The sequence below is a fragment of the Ambystoma mexicanum genome, chromosome 5p, assembly GCF_040938575.1.
Source record: "Ambystoma mexicanum isolate Mex_15411 chromosome 5p, UKY_AmexF1_1, whole genome shotgun sequence".
Classification (NCBI taxonomy): Eukaryota; Metazoa; Chordata; class Amphibia; order Caudata; family Ambystomatidae; genus Ambystoma; species Ambystoma mexicanum.
This window is the reverse complement of record NC_090930.1, coordinates 1,323,471,931-1,323,487,860: the sequence shown is the minus strand read 5'-3', so window position 1 is coordinate 1,323,487,860 and position 15,930 is coordinate 1,323,471,931. Positions and strand designations below refer to the sequence as shown.

At 45.0% G+C, this 15,930-nt stretch overlaps 1 protein-coding gene across 1 annotated transcript in view; it reads right to left on the bottom strand.

Annotated features, from left to right (window-relative positions):
- The window catches only part of NSUN2 (NOP2/Sun RNA methyltransferase 2), a 1,120,965-nt gene that overhangs the window by 464,425 nt on the left and 640,610 nt on the right, over positions 1–15,930 (bottom strand). The window contains exon 12 of the mRNA XM_069613723.1: positions 13,984–14,080. Within this exon, the coding sequence (XP_069469824.1) occupies positions 13,984–14,080 (97 nt within the window). The remainder of the gene's footprint in view (positions 1–13,983; positions 14,081–15,930) is intronic.

The window sequence follows — 15,930 nt, the reverse complement described above, 5'->3', positions numbered from 1 at the left end:
TTAATCCGGAGGCGTACTGCTGAGGCGGGCGGCCGTGCTGGGGATACGCTGGAGAGCGCGCAGCCGGACATTGCGCCGGGGGAGGGGGGGGCGGGGGAGTCTGACTCAGAACCGCAACGGGAATCTCCAGGAAAGAAAAAGGGCCCAGTGAAGATAAGGGCAGTCCCCATCAGAGGAACAGAGGGTCAGAAAGTAGAGCCGTGCGGAAAACTACAGTGTGGGGCACCTGCCATTGGGTGCAGGGTTGGAGTGGCGGATTCCGGCAGCCCTCCTGCCCCCTCCTCCCCCCACCTGTAAAGCAGCAAAAGTGACCAAAACGGCCAAAAGGCCCCCCTCTTACTCGTAGGGAGGACCTCACCCCCCAGAGAGCAAATTCAGAACTCAGCTGAGGTAAACCATACATGCGCAATACTTACTCCATAAAGCAGGGCAGCGGTGGAGGATTCCAGTACCCTGGAGGTACAGGGAGAAACAGCGGATTTAAAACACTTAAAGTACAACAAACGAGTCTGGCAAACACTTCCCACCCGGAAGGATCCCAATACTGGACAGGCCTGATGTTGGGGTTAATACAGGCTACCTCTCCCATTTCCAGGGATATAGGGCAGTGCAAATCATGCTGGCCTAGGATCTGAATGCAAAAGGACTTAGAAAAATAGCACAGTGAAGCGGAGGGTCCCAACTCCTCCACAACTGATCCAGACATTGCCAAACTCGGCCTGGCAAGGGAAGCGAGTTGGAACATGGTAAATCCCAATGCAACCAGGAAAACATCTAGTCACACAGGGAGGATCCAATACGAGGGCTGTGTCTGCCCAACACAGAAGAATCTGATGCCAGGCGCAAAATCTAGAGGTGCTCTGAGGAAGCCTAAAGGGGTACAGGCTCGCGTAGAATTCCAGATAGAGAGGTGTTGGAAAAATAAAACAAGCTGAGAAGGATCCATTACTGGCGACCCGACAGGATAACGCAGAAGCCAAAAGCGCAGGGACGCCAGTAGTCATGGCCTCGGACAAGGAAGAAGAGTTGCAATGCCTGAAGGGAATGGAAACGAGAATGATGAGCACGTTCCAGAGCCACCTGGGTCAACTGAAGGAGGAACTGAAGCTGGTCATACAAGACATCAAGAAAGAAGTTAATGACCTTGGAGAGAGTGGACACGATGGAAAATGGACTCCCCTGTGTGGCAGAGGATACCAAGCAGAACAGCATCTTGTTAGAACAACTGGCCAGAGCGACAACTCATCTGGAAATACAGGCTGGGGACTTAGAAAATAGATCCCGAAGATCAAACAGATCAAAGGCCTAACAGACAGTACTGGATGTGGACCTTCGCTCCACGCTACAACAATGCTTCAGCAGTCTGCTTAAAGATACCCCACCGGAATAGATCCGCTATGATAGAATACACCTAATTGGTCTGAGAAGAAATTAACCCGGAAACAGACCCAGGGATGTGCTGGTCGCCTGCACCTCTGTTACCCAGAAGGAAGAAATTCTGAAAAGCATCAGATCACAAACGGATCCAACAATCGATGGAAGCCGGAGGCAACTCTATCAGGACCTGGCCCTTACAACGCTGCATAAGAGGAGAATGATGAGACCAGTGACAAAAGAGCGGACGGACAAACACACAAGATACCAATGGGCCTACCCCTTCGGCTTAATATTTGCGTGGGGTGGAAAGACCCACCGGATCACCACATGTGAGGAGGGAATGTCAATCACACGGGGGAAGACACAGGCCAGATTGAAACGGCTATACGGCAATCCCCCTGGAAAGGCGCAAGCAACCAATGGGAGTGGATGTCGGAGAGGGCTGTGAAAAAGGTTCGGTGGGGGGGGGGTCCTTTGATGGGCCCCCGTCCAAACATGGACTGAATCATATGAACGGATGGAACTGAGTGAGGTCGGATCTCAATCTCAATTGCCTGGGATTGAGGGACGACGGAAAGAAATTAGCTGCACAAAACATACCTACAAGCGAGGACTGAGAACGAACGAGAGGCACCTTGGATCCCTGTGCTGGGCATGTTAATGTCCAGGCGAAGGAGAGTGGTTGAAGAGAAAAGGGCCCAAAGCCCTGGTCATGAATCAGAGGGAGTCCGGAGGGATTCTGGCCAAGTAGGGGGGAGGGAGAGAGGGGAAGAGGTTGAGGGCAAGGGAGGGGGGGGGGAGACACAGGAGAGAATGGGGAAAAGAGTTGATGGTAGAAGGGAGAAAAATACGTTATGGTTCCGAGTGCGAAATTGGACCACTGAAAACAGCGACCCATTAACCAAGGACACTCTAGGGTCTAGGGGTACCAGGCAGGATCGACAGACCCCACAGGTCACGATAAACGGATGAAGCGGCGATAGTGTCCCTAAATGTGCAGGGATTAAATTCTCCAGCGAAATTTGGAGTTTAGTGGAGCTTAAGGTGTCGGTGGCATTCCTACAAGAGACGTCCTCCTCCCGGAAGACGAAAAGCGAATGACCCACAGACTATTCCCACAGCAATATTTTGCCTCAGGAAGAAAGAAAACAAAGGTGGTGGCAATCTTATTGAGCAGAGAACTAGGATTCCGGAAAGACCAAATGCTTACAGACCCAGAGGGAAGGGTCATTGGTCTTAGGGGTCGGATCAAGGGACAGAAATACACAATTATTGCAATATACCTACCTAACAGCAATCAAGAAAAGTACATTCAGGGGGTGTTCGATATATTTGGTGGCTGATGTGAAGGACAAACAATAGGGGGGATTTTAACTGTGTTATGGACCCGTCATTAGATAAAACAATACTGGCGACATTGGCAGATGGGAGGAATAGGCAGGTACTAGGCAAACTCTTCCGAGACCTGGGGGTGATCGGGACCTGGAGATTCTTCCACGAAAGGGAGAGGGAGTACACAATCTCAGCAGTCCATCGGGGGTATTCCAAGATCGACATGATTCTAGTATCTGCTACGCTGATTCCACAAGTTGCGAAGGTGGATATAGGGGCCCAATATCTGACTGACCATGCGCCGGTAATATACATAGACATGGGGGAGGTTAAAACGAATAAGGCAAAGCGATGGACGCTTAATGAGCTCATTCTGAAAGACCTAGCTCTTGGAGCGAATACTGAAGATACAATCCTCATCTACTTTAAGGAAAATGATGAGGAATGGACGGACTTTGGAACGGTTTGGGGCGCGGGGAAGGCAGTCATACGGGGGGAATTCATCTTGCAGGCAGTAATATAAAGGAGGGAGCGGGCTTGAATAACTCAAAAACTGGAAAAGGAACAGAGAAGCCGAAACCCAGTACAACTGCAGACAGACACAAAAGTCATGCAGAGCCCTCAAAAAAATAGAGCGCAACTCGAAGCCCACACAGCAGATAGAGTAGCGCAATCCCTGCTGCGCACCAGGCAGTCCTACTATGTCCATGGGGGAAAAGCAAACTAATTTCTAGTGGTCAAGCTACAAAAACAAAAATCCCACAACCATTTGACCACAACTGAGGGGTGGTCAGGGAGAACTGTGCTCGGGAGAAAAAGAAGTTGGAGATGATAAACTACCACACAAATGTATTAAAGCAAGAGGAACTAAATCTCCAAGCCCAAGAAAGCTATCTGTCCGAGACAATCCTCCCCCTAATTACAGAAGAAGAAAATGAGGCACTTGGATCGTAGATAAACAGCACAGGAGGTCAGTGATGTGATAACAGGCCTCCCGGCCAATAAATCTCCTGGACCAGATGGCCTTGGGTGGCAGGGGTCGGATCCAGGGACAGAAATACACAATTATTGCAATTATTGAGTAGAGGGGGTTCTATAAAACTTTCCGTTCACAATTACTGGCGCCACTAGTAAAGCTCTTTAATCTAATTAAGGGAAAAGGTATAGTCACCCCAGATATGGGTAGATCCCTAACCTTACTAATACCGAAACCTGGGGAGGGACCCATTAGAGTGTGCTAACTATCGACCCATAGCTTTGTTGAATTCGGACGCTAAGCTGTATGCCAAAATTGTGGCAACTAGATTGGGGCGGTCCTCCCGCGAATTATACATACTGACCAAACGGGGTTTATAACAGGCAAAAGCACCCAAGATAGTGTGAGACGGGTTTTAAACATCATTACAGGCCAGCACTTCTCTTTGACAGCTTTAGATGCTAGAAGAGCGTTTGACAGTCTGGATTGGAGGTATCTGAGGTTGGTACTAGAGAGGTTTGGATGTGGACCTCAGTTTATCAGCATGGTATTAGCAAACTTCTGGATCCCGTCAACAAACCTCTTGATCAATGGGCAAAGTTCTGGGCAGATCAAGATAAAAAGGGGCATTAGACAGGACTGCCCCCTATAACCTGTTAATATTTGCTATGGCAATGGAGCCATTTGCAGCACAAATCAGGCAGGATAGTAATATCGTGCGAGTGAAATGCGGGGATACCAAAAATATTTTTTTTCTTTTTTTTTTAAATCATTTATTTGTAGTTTAGACAAAACAGCAAAGAGCAAGCAATGGAATTAAAACAATATAAAGACACTCATATAATAGAGCACATATTTACAAACAATGAACTAGTACATGTTTAGAAAATCATCCCAGATCTTGGCATACAAGCCAAGCTTCTTTTGTTTCCTGTAGATTATCCTTTCCATACTGGCAAGACAATTCATCTCCGCAATCCACTCGACAACCGTTGGTGCTGTTCGAGACTTCCAACTCCTCAGTATCATCTTCTTGCACACAGAAGCCCCCTGAATAGAAGTTTTCTCTGAGAGACAAAGATCTTCAAGTAGATCTTCACAACCCAAGACCATCGTTTTGAAATCTAGAGCAATATCCCGATGTAAAAACCGCAGGCATATGTTACACACATCTTGCCACAATCCACAGACACGTATACAGTCCCATATCATATGATCTAAGCTTCCCACTCCATTTCCACAGCTCCAGCAGTCATCCGAATCCAACATACCACGCATCTTCAATCTCTCCGGGCTCCAATACACTCTGTTGAGGATTTTATACGCAGATAACCTTATGCTATTTATCTCAAATACCAGGGACACTTTGCTGAAGGTAATGCAAAAACGTCAAGAATTTGCAAAGGTCTCAGGGTTCCACAAAAACTATGATAAATCTAAAGCCCTGAATAAAGAGTAGGGAGGGATTGCAGAGCTAGAACTTTCACTCCTACTGTCCTGGGAAAAATAATCCCTAGAATACCTGGGGGTCCGTTTAACCCAGAAATATAGTGACCTATACGGAGCAAATATAAAACCATTATGGAAGCAACTGCAGGAATACCTTCGTAGATGGGACAATCAGGAGCTGTCTTGGTTTGCCCGAATAACGGCAGTAAAGATGACCCTCCTCCCCCGTATGTTATATGTCGTTACCTCCCTCCCAGTTAGAATCCCCCGCGAGTCTCTAAAGCCCTGCAAATAGCCATCTCTGCCTTTGTATGGAAAGGTAAAAGGCCTAGCGTACAACAAACTCATGACGCGTCCCCTACTCCTCGGTGGCCTAGGATTGCCAGACAGATACATCCGGGCGGCACATATTACTCCTATGCTATACTGGGCGGCTCAAAACCCCAACCTGGGCTGGGTTCAAATAGAACAGGAGGCTACTACGATCCCACTAAGGATGCTGCACACTCTTCCACAACACGAACGTCACGCAAGGGGAAAATTGCTAGAAGCCACTAGAGTGGCGCTCAATAGTTGGGACGATGAGTTAAGGAGCAGCAGCATCCCACATGGACTGAGCCTGCACTCGCCATTAGGATACAACCCCGAATTCGCCCCGGGACTCCAAGCCAAGTTTTGGGAAGGCTGTATAACAGCCGAATCTCTGATCCTGTCTGACTTGTTCCGGGATGGGGAACCACTCTCCTTCGAGGAATGTAAACAGAAATTCCACATTGGAGAAAATCAGAGATACAGATCTACCCAATTAAGGCATTGGATCACACACTCAACTGTCAGAAGGGCTGCTAACAGACCTTTAATAGGCCTCGAACTATCCCTACAGGATGGCTCAATGAGAAAGGGAACCTCAAGGCTCTATAAACTACTGTATAGGGCCCTGCCAGAAGACGTACTGCAATATAAAACGAGCTTGGAAAAGGACCTTGGGGAAAGTATTTCGGTGGAGGAATGAGAAAAGATATGGGAAAGAGCCCATAAAAGCTCCAGATGCACGGCAATCAAAGAATCGGCCTACAAGATCTGTTACCAGGGCTATATGCCTCCCTCCAGACTCCACAAGATAAACGCTAGATACTCTCTGCTTTGTTGGAAACAATGTGGGGGACTAGGGGACTTCTTCCACATGTGGTGGACTTGCCCTAAGGCACAACTATTCTGGAAAGAGGTCATGGGACATATTAAGGCAATGACAGGAATGGTGCTGCCATACGACCCAAAAGTCCTTTTGATGGGGGCAGTAGCTGAAAATATATATGCGGCAAAGGGACACAAGGCCACGCTAATTACGCACCTGCTCTCGGCTGCAAAATTGACTCTGGCTCAGAGATGGAAAACGGAGCAGGGTCCAATAATTGCATGGTGGTGGATTAAAATATGGGGAATCTTGGCAATGGAGAAGATCTGCACATTGCAAGCTGTTAGAGCTCAACTTTCTGGCACTTTAGGAACCCTTCTGAGAAATGGTAAAAGACAAAGAACCCCACTACTTCAGACCCAGGATACTTAGAAATGCCGACACCTACTAAAAAACAAATAAAACTGGTCCAATTGGAGTAAGATACCCGGCAGTTTTCAACAGCATACAAACTCTGAACCAAATAATTTGGGGTTGGGGGTGGGGAGCACATTGGAGGGGGGGGGGGGGGGGGAGAGGTAGGGTGGGAGAGTTTGTAAAGTTAAAACCTGCAGAGCCAGCAGAGACAACTAAAGGGACTCTAAAGGAGTTGTCACTTAAATTGTATGATAATTGCTTATGAATATGTTGAAATGTCTGTTCTCTGTATGAATCTGCAAAATAAAAACCATGAAGAAAATAAAAAGAAAGTGTATAAATATGCGAACTGTTATTTAACTGTCTTAAAGTTGACGTGCAGGAGTACTCCGGAATTCAACCCCCATTCCCTCCCAATGGTGAATGTATATACGTATTTGATAGTAGTAGTGGGATAATACGTACTTGAGGTTTTCATTGCTTAGTGTGCATTTTTATTTTTTTTATTTAAAATGATATAGTTTATGTATAAACTTCATTTCATATATCTTGCTTTCGTTAATGCTCTGATATGTTTCAAGTCTTATTTGTTGGTTCTCTCATGGTCCTCAGATTACGGACCTTCTGAGCTGCCTCTCGCTGGAGCTGGTTTCATGATTTTTTTCCCCAGGATGATGTTATGATAAATATCAGTTTGTTATGTCCCAGCAGTATTTGTGCCCAACCTTCTTCTGGAGAGTGGGCTTCTTTACTGGTGGTAAAGTAGGTTCTGCATAGTGTTCTTTGGGCCTGTAGTGTCGGACATACCATGATGATGTGGTATATGGTTTCTAAGGTTCCTTTTTGATCGAAGAATCTACAGTGGGTGTCTCCTTTGTTCTGTTTCTCGATTATCGCCAATCTTGCTCTGGTGGGCAATAGATTCAGACGCAGCGTCATAAAGAGCGATCTTATTCTTGGATCTGGAAAGATCATCAAGTAGGCTGGTAGTTGTGTTATTGCCCTTGTGTCAAGTGCACAGTTTAGGTTTTCTTTGTAGGTATTTTTCTCTACAATTGTTTTGCACCAGTCATTCCATCTCAGTTTTTTCTTTACTTTTTGTGGGCACTGTAGCAACATCTCAGCTGAGATGTCTTCTTGAACCAGATATTGCTTCTGCTCTTCCATCCATTTTCTTAGGATAGTAGCTGAGGTCGCGTTCAGAGTTGTTCACATTATTTCTATTGCAGGGATTTTATCTTCTATCCTTATCCTTCGATATAGGCATAGTTTTTTTCCAGCACACTATCGAGCTTATGGATTGTAACACAGTTCGAAGCGTATTCGTGGTACTGGAAAGCTCAGAGGTAGGTTTAATATTTTCCTCCAGAATGTTGCCTCCAGTTTGGCCCAGATTGCTAGGTCCAGCTTTAACAAGGATTCTGCTCCATATACTAGTGTTGGCAGGACTTTGGTTTTGTAGAACGTTATTGGCACAAACGAAAATATCCCATACTTTGTGCAATATGACTCCTTGTCTTGCAAACGCGACAGTTTTCTTTTGGAGCATCTCGGCCCATGTTGTTGGTTTATCGTAATTGCCAAATATTTAAAGTATTCTACTACCTTTAGTTGTTGGCCATCAATTCTTATGTTTGGGCTCCTGTCCTTGGCTTTGGGCCTCCTAATGGCCATTATTTTAGTTTTTCAATGTTTATTTTGAGCTTGTTGTTGGCCATATATGTTGATAATCGGTCCATGCAGAGTTGTAGGCCTCATGGAGTTTCGTCCAGCAGTATTAGATCTTCGGCATAAATCATTGTCAGGTGAGGACAAAGGCAGTGAATATGGCAAGGGAAAAGAGCACAAAATCACTCAGTGAATAGCTTTGAATCAAACAATGTGCACACAGGAACCAAGACTCGTGTATACTAAAAACCCAGGAGTGCAAATAGAGTGCGACAACAATACAAATATATGAAAAGGGATGTAGGGTAAGCACTTACAAACTCCTTATGACTGCAAGGAAAGTCGGCAAGCTCCTTACACCCACAATTGCTGTTACAGGTACTGACAGCGCTAAGCCCACAGAGGGCAAGCAACGACAGGATCTGTGAGCCAACACTCTTGATGGTATTCAATAAGGGAATTTAAAAACAGCACTCACGAGGATGAGAAATACCACTTGAATGTCAGCAAGCCTACGAACCCTGTTGATCAAACAGGGACCCAGAAAGGCTATAACAGCAATGGGCGGACAACTAAATACATAAGACTCAAGACAAGGGGCAGGTAGGAATAGTGATTACAGAATAGTGAGGAACACATAGGCATTCACACAAGAGCTAGCCACAACAGCACACCACACCTAATAATCAATCGGAAATAAATGCATAAGTGCAATGGAAAACATGGAATGGATTCCAAGAGAAAGTAAAGGAGCAGGGAAAACGAAGTTACAAAGGCAAACTTCCACCGCCCATCCAAGGAAAAGGGCAGGAAGCTAAATCTATAAAGAGGAAAGACTAAAGCATCAAGGTTTACAGCAGCAAAGGACAAACTCAAAGAAAAAAATGAACACAGGTAAATGGGGCTGCGCCAAAAGGGAAAGCACTGAGAAATGCTGCCTGTAAACAGAGGAATACAGAAAGGGAAACTAGGAAGCAGAAATCAATTAAACACACATTTGAAATCCAGGGATAAGGAACAAGGAATAGAAACTTGGAACTAGGCACAAAGCTAAGAACCAGGAACAAGGGACCAGTCACAAACAGGAACACTGCATCAATGACCAGCGCTGGACTGAAGCAAACTGAGGCTTTTAAAGCTGCTTAACGAGCACACGCCTCAGGTGTGCTGCTTGCTGCACCTGCAGCCACAGGTGTTGCCTATACTCCACCCAACCAAGTCCTGCAAGGGTGGAGATGAAGCAGTGGGCCAGGCATTCTGGGAAGCATAGTCATTTGATTAAAGAAGCATGCTGGCTGCCAAAAACCTGGAATGGATCCGGAAGGGAAGTAGCTTGGAAAATAAGGATTTAGCGCTCCCAATTCATCACAGCACTGTAGCATAAGGTTCGGAGGAAAAGTCCAGTAGGGAATAAACCCCAAATCCTGTCCCCAAGTTGTAACAGAAAACATTCAACTGGTGAAAGCTCACCCCCCCCCAACCCCTCCACCCTCTCTCCCCCCTCTTGATCCAGAAGAAGCAGCACAACCTGTCCTTGTCTCAGAGGTGATCAAAACATCAGAAAGAGTCCCGTACTCTTGGCCACATAATCGAGGGTCACTTAAAACAATCCTCTTTTCGCCCAACTTACAAATCTGATTCTTCCTGTGGATCTATAATTCCCAGCAACGTCAGACTTCTGGCACCATGTTCTGCGTGCTCCCTCCTTTAGAGATGTTATCAATTCGGACCAGTCTATCCTAAACTTCATATACTCTCCTTGTATTGAGTAAGTGAGCCACTCCATAGCTAGCACCGACCATATTTTGGCAACCGACTCATGTTCTTGTGGTGGTTCTTTGGACTTCCATCAGCGTGCCAGCACCAGGGCAGCCGGCATCATCATGATAACAAACCTTCCTGCGGGACCTGGTGGGAAATGTCTCCCAAGACTCCACCTATGCATATCATGTCCAGCCCTCTATTTTTGCCCACTACGTTCCCAGAGTGTGAACCACTGCCCGTCGTATTTGTCCACAGAACGTGTCTAATTTTGGGCATTCCCACCATATGTGGGCCCATTTGCCAATTCCCCCACAGGCTCTCCAGCATCCCCGGGATGAAAGCGGATAGATCTTGTTCAATCTGATCGGGGTTAGATGCCATTGGACCAATAGCTTTAACCAGATCTCGCGAATCTGGAGGGACCTAGTTAATTTTAGTATTCGTGTCCACAGTTGCCGCCAATCCTGATCCCCGATGACTGCCCCTGTGTCCACCTGCCATTTCCGCATGTATTTCCTGGGTAGGGGATTTTCCCCCTCCTTTATGTATTTGTATATGGACGGCATTAGCCCCCTATCCCTTGAGTGCGTGTCCAAATATTTCTCAAAGGGAGTTAGCAATCGTGTGCCTGCCTGTCACATTTCAGGATGGGACAGCCAATGTCGCAATTGTATGTACCTATATCTGTGACGTTCGTCTAGATTAAAATCCAACTTACACTTCTCAAAGTCCTTAACTGTACCCTCCTGATACACGTCACATATCATCCGACAGACACTCCGATACCATGCATCAAATCTCATGTTCTTGCAGCCCGGAGTGAATTGTGGATTCTCGAATATATGGGGAGGGGAATGTAGTGATATGGGATCCTTTCACTGCAGAGTCCCACGCTTCTCCCATAGTCTATGATTTCGCTTGCATACATTTGAGAGGATCTATCTGCCCTTAGCTTCCATAGCATTCCCTCTAAATTCCCTCTAAATGCCCCGCAACCTCCGCTCGATCCATTGGCCTCCACAGCTTGTTACGATTATCCTTCTGCCAATCTCTAATGATTCTGATCTGGGCTAAAGTCTGGCTCGACCATTCCCCCCCCCGGGAGCTAGGGGTCCTCATGAGAGATCCTGCCAACCTCTGTTTCTTTCGGTTGCATATGAACCGACTCGTGATCTTGTGTAAAGCTCTGAAGAAGCTACGTGGAACTATGATTGGGAGGGCCACAAAATGATTTAAGAGCTGAGGTAGCACTGCAATTTTTAGTACATTTATGCGTCCTAGCCAGGAAATACTCAGGGGCCCCCAGTCAACTAATTTTGATTTCATTTTCTCTATCAGGGGAAGGTAGTTTGCCCTAAAGAGTTCTCCTACGGTCCTAGTAAGGTGCTTAGCTGCCCATCTGAAGGCGTACGTATTTCTAATATGTCGCTCAGTGGATGGTGATAATACGAGGCTGAGTATTTCCGATTTGCTTGGGTTAATTTTCAGCCCAGCAACTTGTCCAAATTGGTCAAGTTCCTCACAGAGCGCTGGGAGAGACGACTTCGGTTCTATCAGCGTGAAAAGCAAGTTATCCGCAAAGGCGGCTACTTTATGCTCTTGCCTCCCAAACGGTATGCCTTTTATGTTTTCTGCTGCCCTGATTGCTGCTAGAAAAGGTTCCAAATGGAGGGCATACAGCAGCAGGGAGAGTGGACAACCCAGTTTTGTACCTCGCTCTACCGTCACAGGGCCTGATATTCGACCATTGATCGCCAGTCTAAGGGTCGGTTTTTGATAGTTAGACATAACACGGTTCATAAATTTAGGGCCAAACCCCATCCTAATCATCTTGGCCAAGAGGAAGATCCACTCCACCCGATCAAACGCCTTTTCAGCGTATATTGCCAGGAGGAGAGCCAGAACCCCAACTCCTGTTCCCTTTTTCCATCAGGTGAGCTATCCTTACGTTATCGGCCGTCTGGCGGCCCCTTATGTAACCTGCCTGGTCGGCCTGGACTATTGTGGGCATGATGGTGTCCAATTTGGACGCCAAAACGTTAGTCTGTAACTTGGCGTAGACATTTGAGGCGATCGGTCAGTATGCCCTGCACGTCTCCGGATCCTTGCCCTTCTTGTGCATAAGAATCACCTTTGCCTCCTCCATTGACCTTGGCAGCACCCCAGTAGACCCTATGTGATTAAATCTAGTGATGTGGGGGGGTCAGGAATTCCTTATGTAGCTTGTAAAAGTCAGCTACGAACCCATCTGGGCCCAGGGCTTTATTGGTTGCCAGGGTAGACACAGCCTTTCTGACCTTATCTGTGATTTCCTCTTCCAACCGTTCCCCGTTGTTATAGACCAGAGATTCACTCCCTCCAGGTACCTCGTGTGCTCTATGACCCGGGTTGCATGGGGATTAAAGGTCTGCATAGAAATTGCGGAACTCCCTCTCTATCTCACTGTTAGAACTGTATCTAATATATATTTTTGAAAGTGAGTCTGTCTGCTTTAGAACTGAAGGGGGAACTATCGAGAGGGATCCAAATGGTGTGATTTAAAGTTGCTAAAGTGGTGCCCCTGGTGTATGAAATTGAAATGAATGCTTATTTTGCTCGAACAGCCATAACCATTTTGCTTAAACAACCAAAACAAAAGCTAAAAATGTTTGTTTTTTTTTAAACGACCATAATAAAAAGTGAAGAATGCACCAAATATTAGCAAAAGTTCCAGGAAAATGAATACGAGAGAATACAGGAAATTAATCTCATCAGCACTCAAGTAGTATACATCCCCAGTGTCAAGAAGCAGTTATTCAATCATCATGTCACCCAACAATCTACTTTTAGGAAGTCGACTGATGATTGGCTTAGAGAGGCAGCCAGGGATGCAGAGAGTTGAACGACGCCATCTAAGACTTTCAACACAAGCAAGCAGACAGGAAGCACCGAGACAGCAATACACACCAAAATAGAGACAAGCCAGACAACCGGCTGATGCAGTTGTCTATGCTCAGAGTAAATAGGCAGCCAGGGGAGCAGTGGAAAAGCAGATTTAAAGTTTGGTTACTTGGTAGCCTGGCAAAACGCCGGGTATTGTTTATTTTTATACTTCTATATACTTCTATAACTAGAATTATTGGATTGCTCTGTGTGTGTCATTGTAGCCCTAAACCACTCACACACTAGAGTCCAAGACCTACCATTCTCGTAATCTACCTTGATTGCATTTGATAAAACCACAGTGTCTTTCCTTTTCACCATAATAGGTTGACCTCTCAGAATCCACGTCCCAGTGTGTATTCTAAAAATCCATCTCAACTCCCACCACCCCACACGGGCTTACAAGACAGATTTTATTTTGGAGCCTTAAAGTGAAGTATGCAAAAATGCATGATCTTTGGAGTAATAACGCATTTTTAATAGAGGATGTTTAGCGTAAAAAATGGCTTCCAAACGTTGTACTTTAGCTGCATTCATTAGATGCATCGACAATCCCATTTTGTAGATTTAAATCTGGCTTTCGGCACTGTTCTACTGAACACTTGTACCCACTGACCCCAAGAGCAGCGGATTTCCATTGGATTTTCATAGGAAACAGGGGATGGGAATATTGAGATGCCAGAAACATTTTTGAACATTAGAATATTTCTTAGAAAACAGTCAAAGATGGAAGTTACCACAGGTTTCATCTCTTATGCGCTGACATTTTGCACAGTCAAAAGTGATATTATGTTAAGGGTGGAAAACAAAACAAGCAATTATTAAAAAAGGTATTGACACCACATTTCTGCTACCACCTTACCTTCCAATCGACAAGCTTAACTTAAAATACAATATAGTTATATAAATTCATTGTAAATGCCAATTAAATCTGGGATTATACCTTAGGTTGCCTTTTGTTCCAGGGCATCGCAGTTTTCTTCACCAGAACAGCAACAAAGAATCCTCCAGTGTTCTGGTGATGCGGCAGTATTCTGAGGCTACAAAGAAAAAATAACTCTTGCTTCAACTGATGTCAAAACAGAATTGATGAAGGTCATACAAAGGGCTGAGAGAGAAAAAGCTTTGGGCTTTAAGCATGCGGCTACTCTCTGTGCCGTATATGACATGGAGTTTCTTTCGCACCTCCGAGGAATCAAGGTCTAACATTGAAAGCATATGGGTTCCCCCTTCAAGAAATACAGCTGATAATTTGACCAGATTGTGTTATTTTGTTGAGAAGTGGAGCTTCCGGCAGGACAATGTGTTGTGTGTTGCAATAAACTGCATGGGGAGTGGGGGAGGATTTAGTTACAAGGTTGTCAAGCCATGTTGAATACTGATTAGGAACAACGTTTCGTATTTTTGTTTCAAAATGCCAAAGAAATTCAATTTTGGGAAGAAAAGAAACGGGTCTACTCCCTAAAGGACATGGGATCCAATAGATGTGTGCAGGGAAATGCAATTGGATGAACTGTTTTACTTTACTCCACCACATGCAACTTCATCACATATTGATTCCTTTTTGATCCCCACTAGGGCATTTAGGGATTTAGTCTCTGCCGAGATGGGTAGTGTAGTAATATCAGACCATGCTGTAATCAAGGTTGTCTTCGAGAGGTGCTCTGCAGCAGAAAGTGGTAGGGGGTCAATGGAAATTGAACTCTATTGTTGCTGGACACCATCTTTATCTATAATATAAAAAAAGAAATGGGGCAATATGTATTTGTTAAAGGAAGGTTGGAAATGTTTTTAATTTGGGTGCATTGAAAGCCAAGATAACTGGCAAGATAATTAAAAAGTATATAAAAGTAGAGTAAAAAAAAAAATTGCTCAATTTGGAAGAAATGATTAATGCTGAATCCACAGCACCAACTTTCTATTGTTTACCCAAGATCCATAAAGAGACTCACAATCCTTCGAGACACCCATTGTGGCGGGGGATCAACTATCCACAAACTTCTCTCTAAATTCACAGACTATTACCTCAAAGGGTTTGTTGTTAAAATGGCTTCCCATCTTAAGGATACTACTGATGCCATTAAGAAATGTTAACATCTAGCTTTTGATCCAAAGAAAAATATGCTGTTGGGGTTAGATATAGTATCACTTTAAACCAGCATTCCCCAACAGGCCAGAGAGGTGGTGGAAGAAGCCCTCTCAAACAAAGCAGATAGGGATGCTGTACCCAATTCATTCCTCATGTGGTGTGTAGAGGTAGCGCTCATGCAACTTCTTTGAATTTTTGGGGCTTTTTTACCAGCAAACTGAGGGTACCACCATGGCGCTCAGTTTGGCCAATCTATATGTGCAGAGTTTCAAAAAAAGCACAATACAAAAATATTTGATGAGATACATAAGATGACATCCTGGTCATTTGTCAAGGGACATCTGAATCGGCAGAGGAATTCTTTATTTGGCTTAATAACCAAAGCCACCATCTTAAATTCACTAAAACCAAAGTAATGACTAGACCAATTTTCTGGACATCACAATATATGAGGAAGGGCACTTGTTGGTTAAACCCTATCACAAACCAACAGACAAGAACTCACTACTGTCGTATACTAGCCACCATATCAAACATCTATGTGATCATCGGCAGTTTTTACATTCAATGAGGAACAGTAGCATGAAAGAAGCTTTTGAAGAGGAGGCTACCATCCTCTCTACCACACTATGTTAAAGAGGATATCCAAAGAAATTGGTTAAGAAGGTGGCCAAACGGGCCTAAAAACCACAAAGATGCAGTCCTGGAAATTAAACCGAAATGGAGCTAATAATCATCTGGTATGCGTGTCCACTTTTACAGACACAAGCTTAAGAATTCACAATTTTAGTTGCAAACATT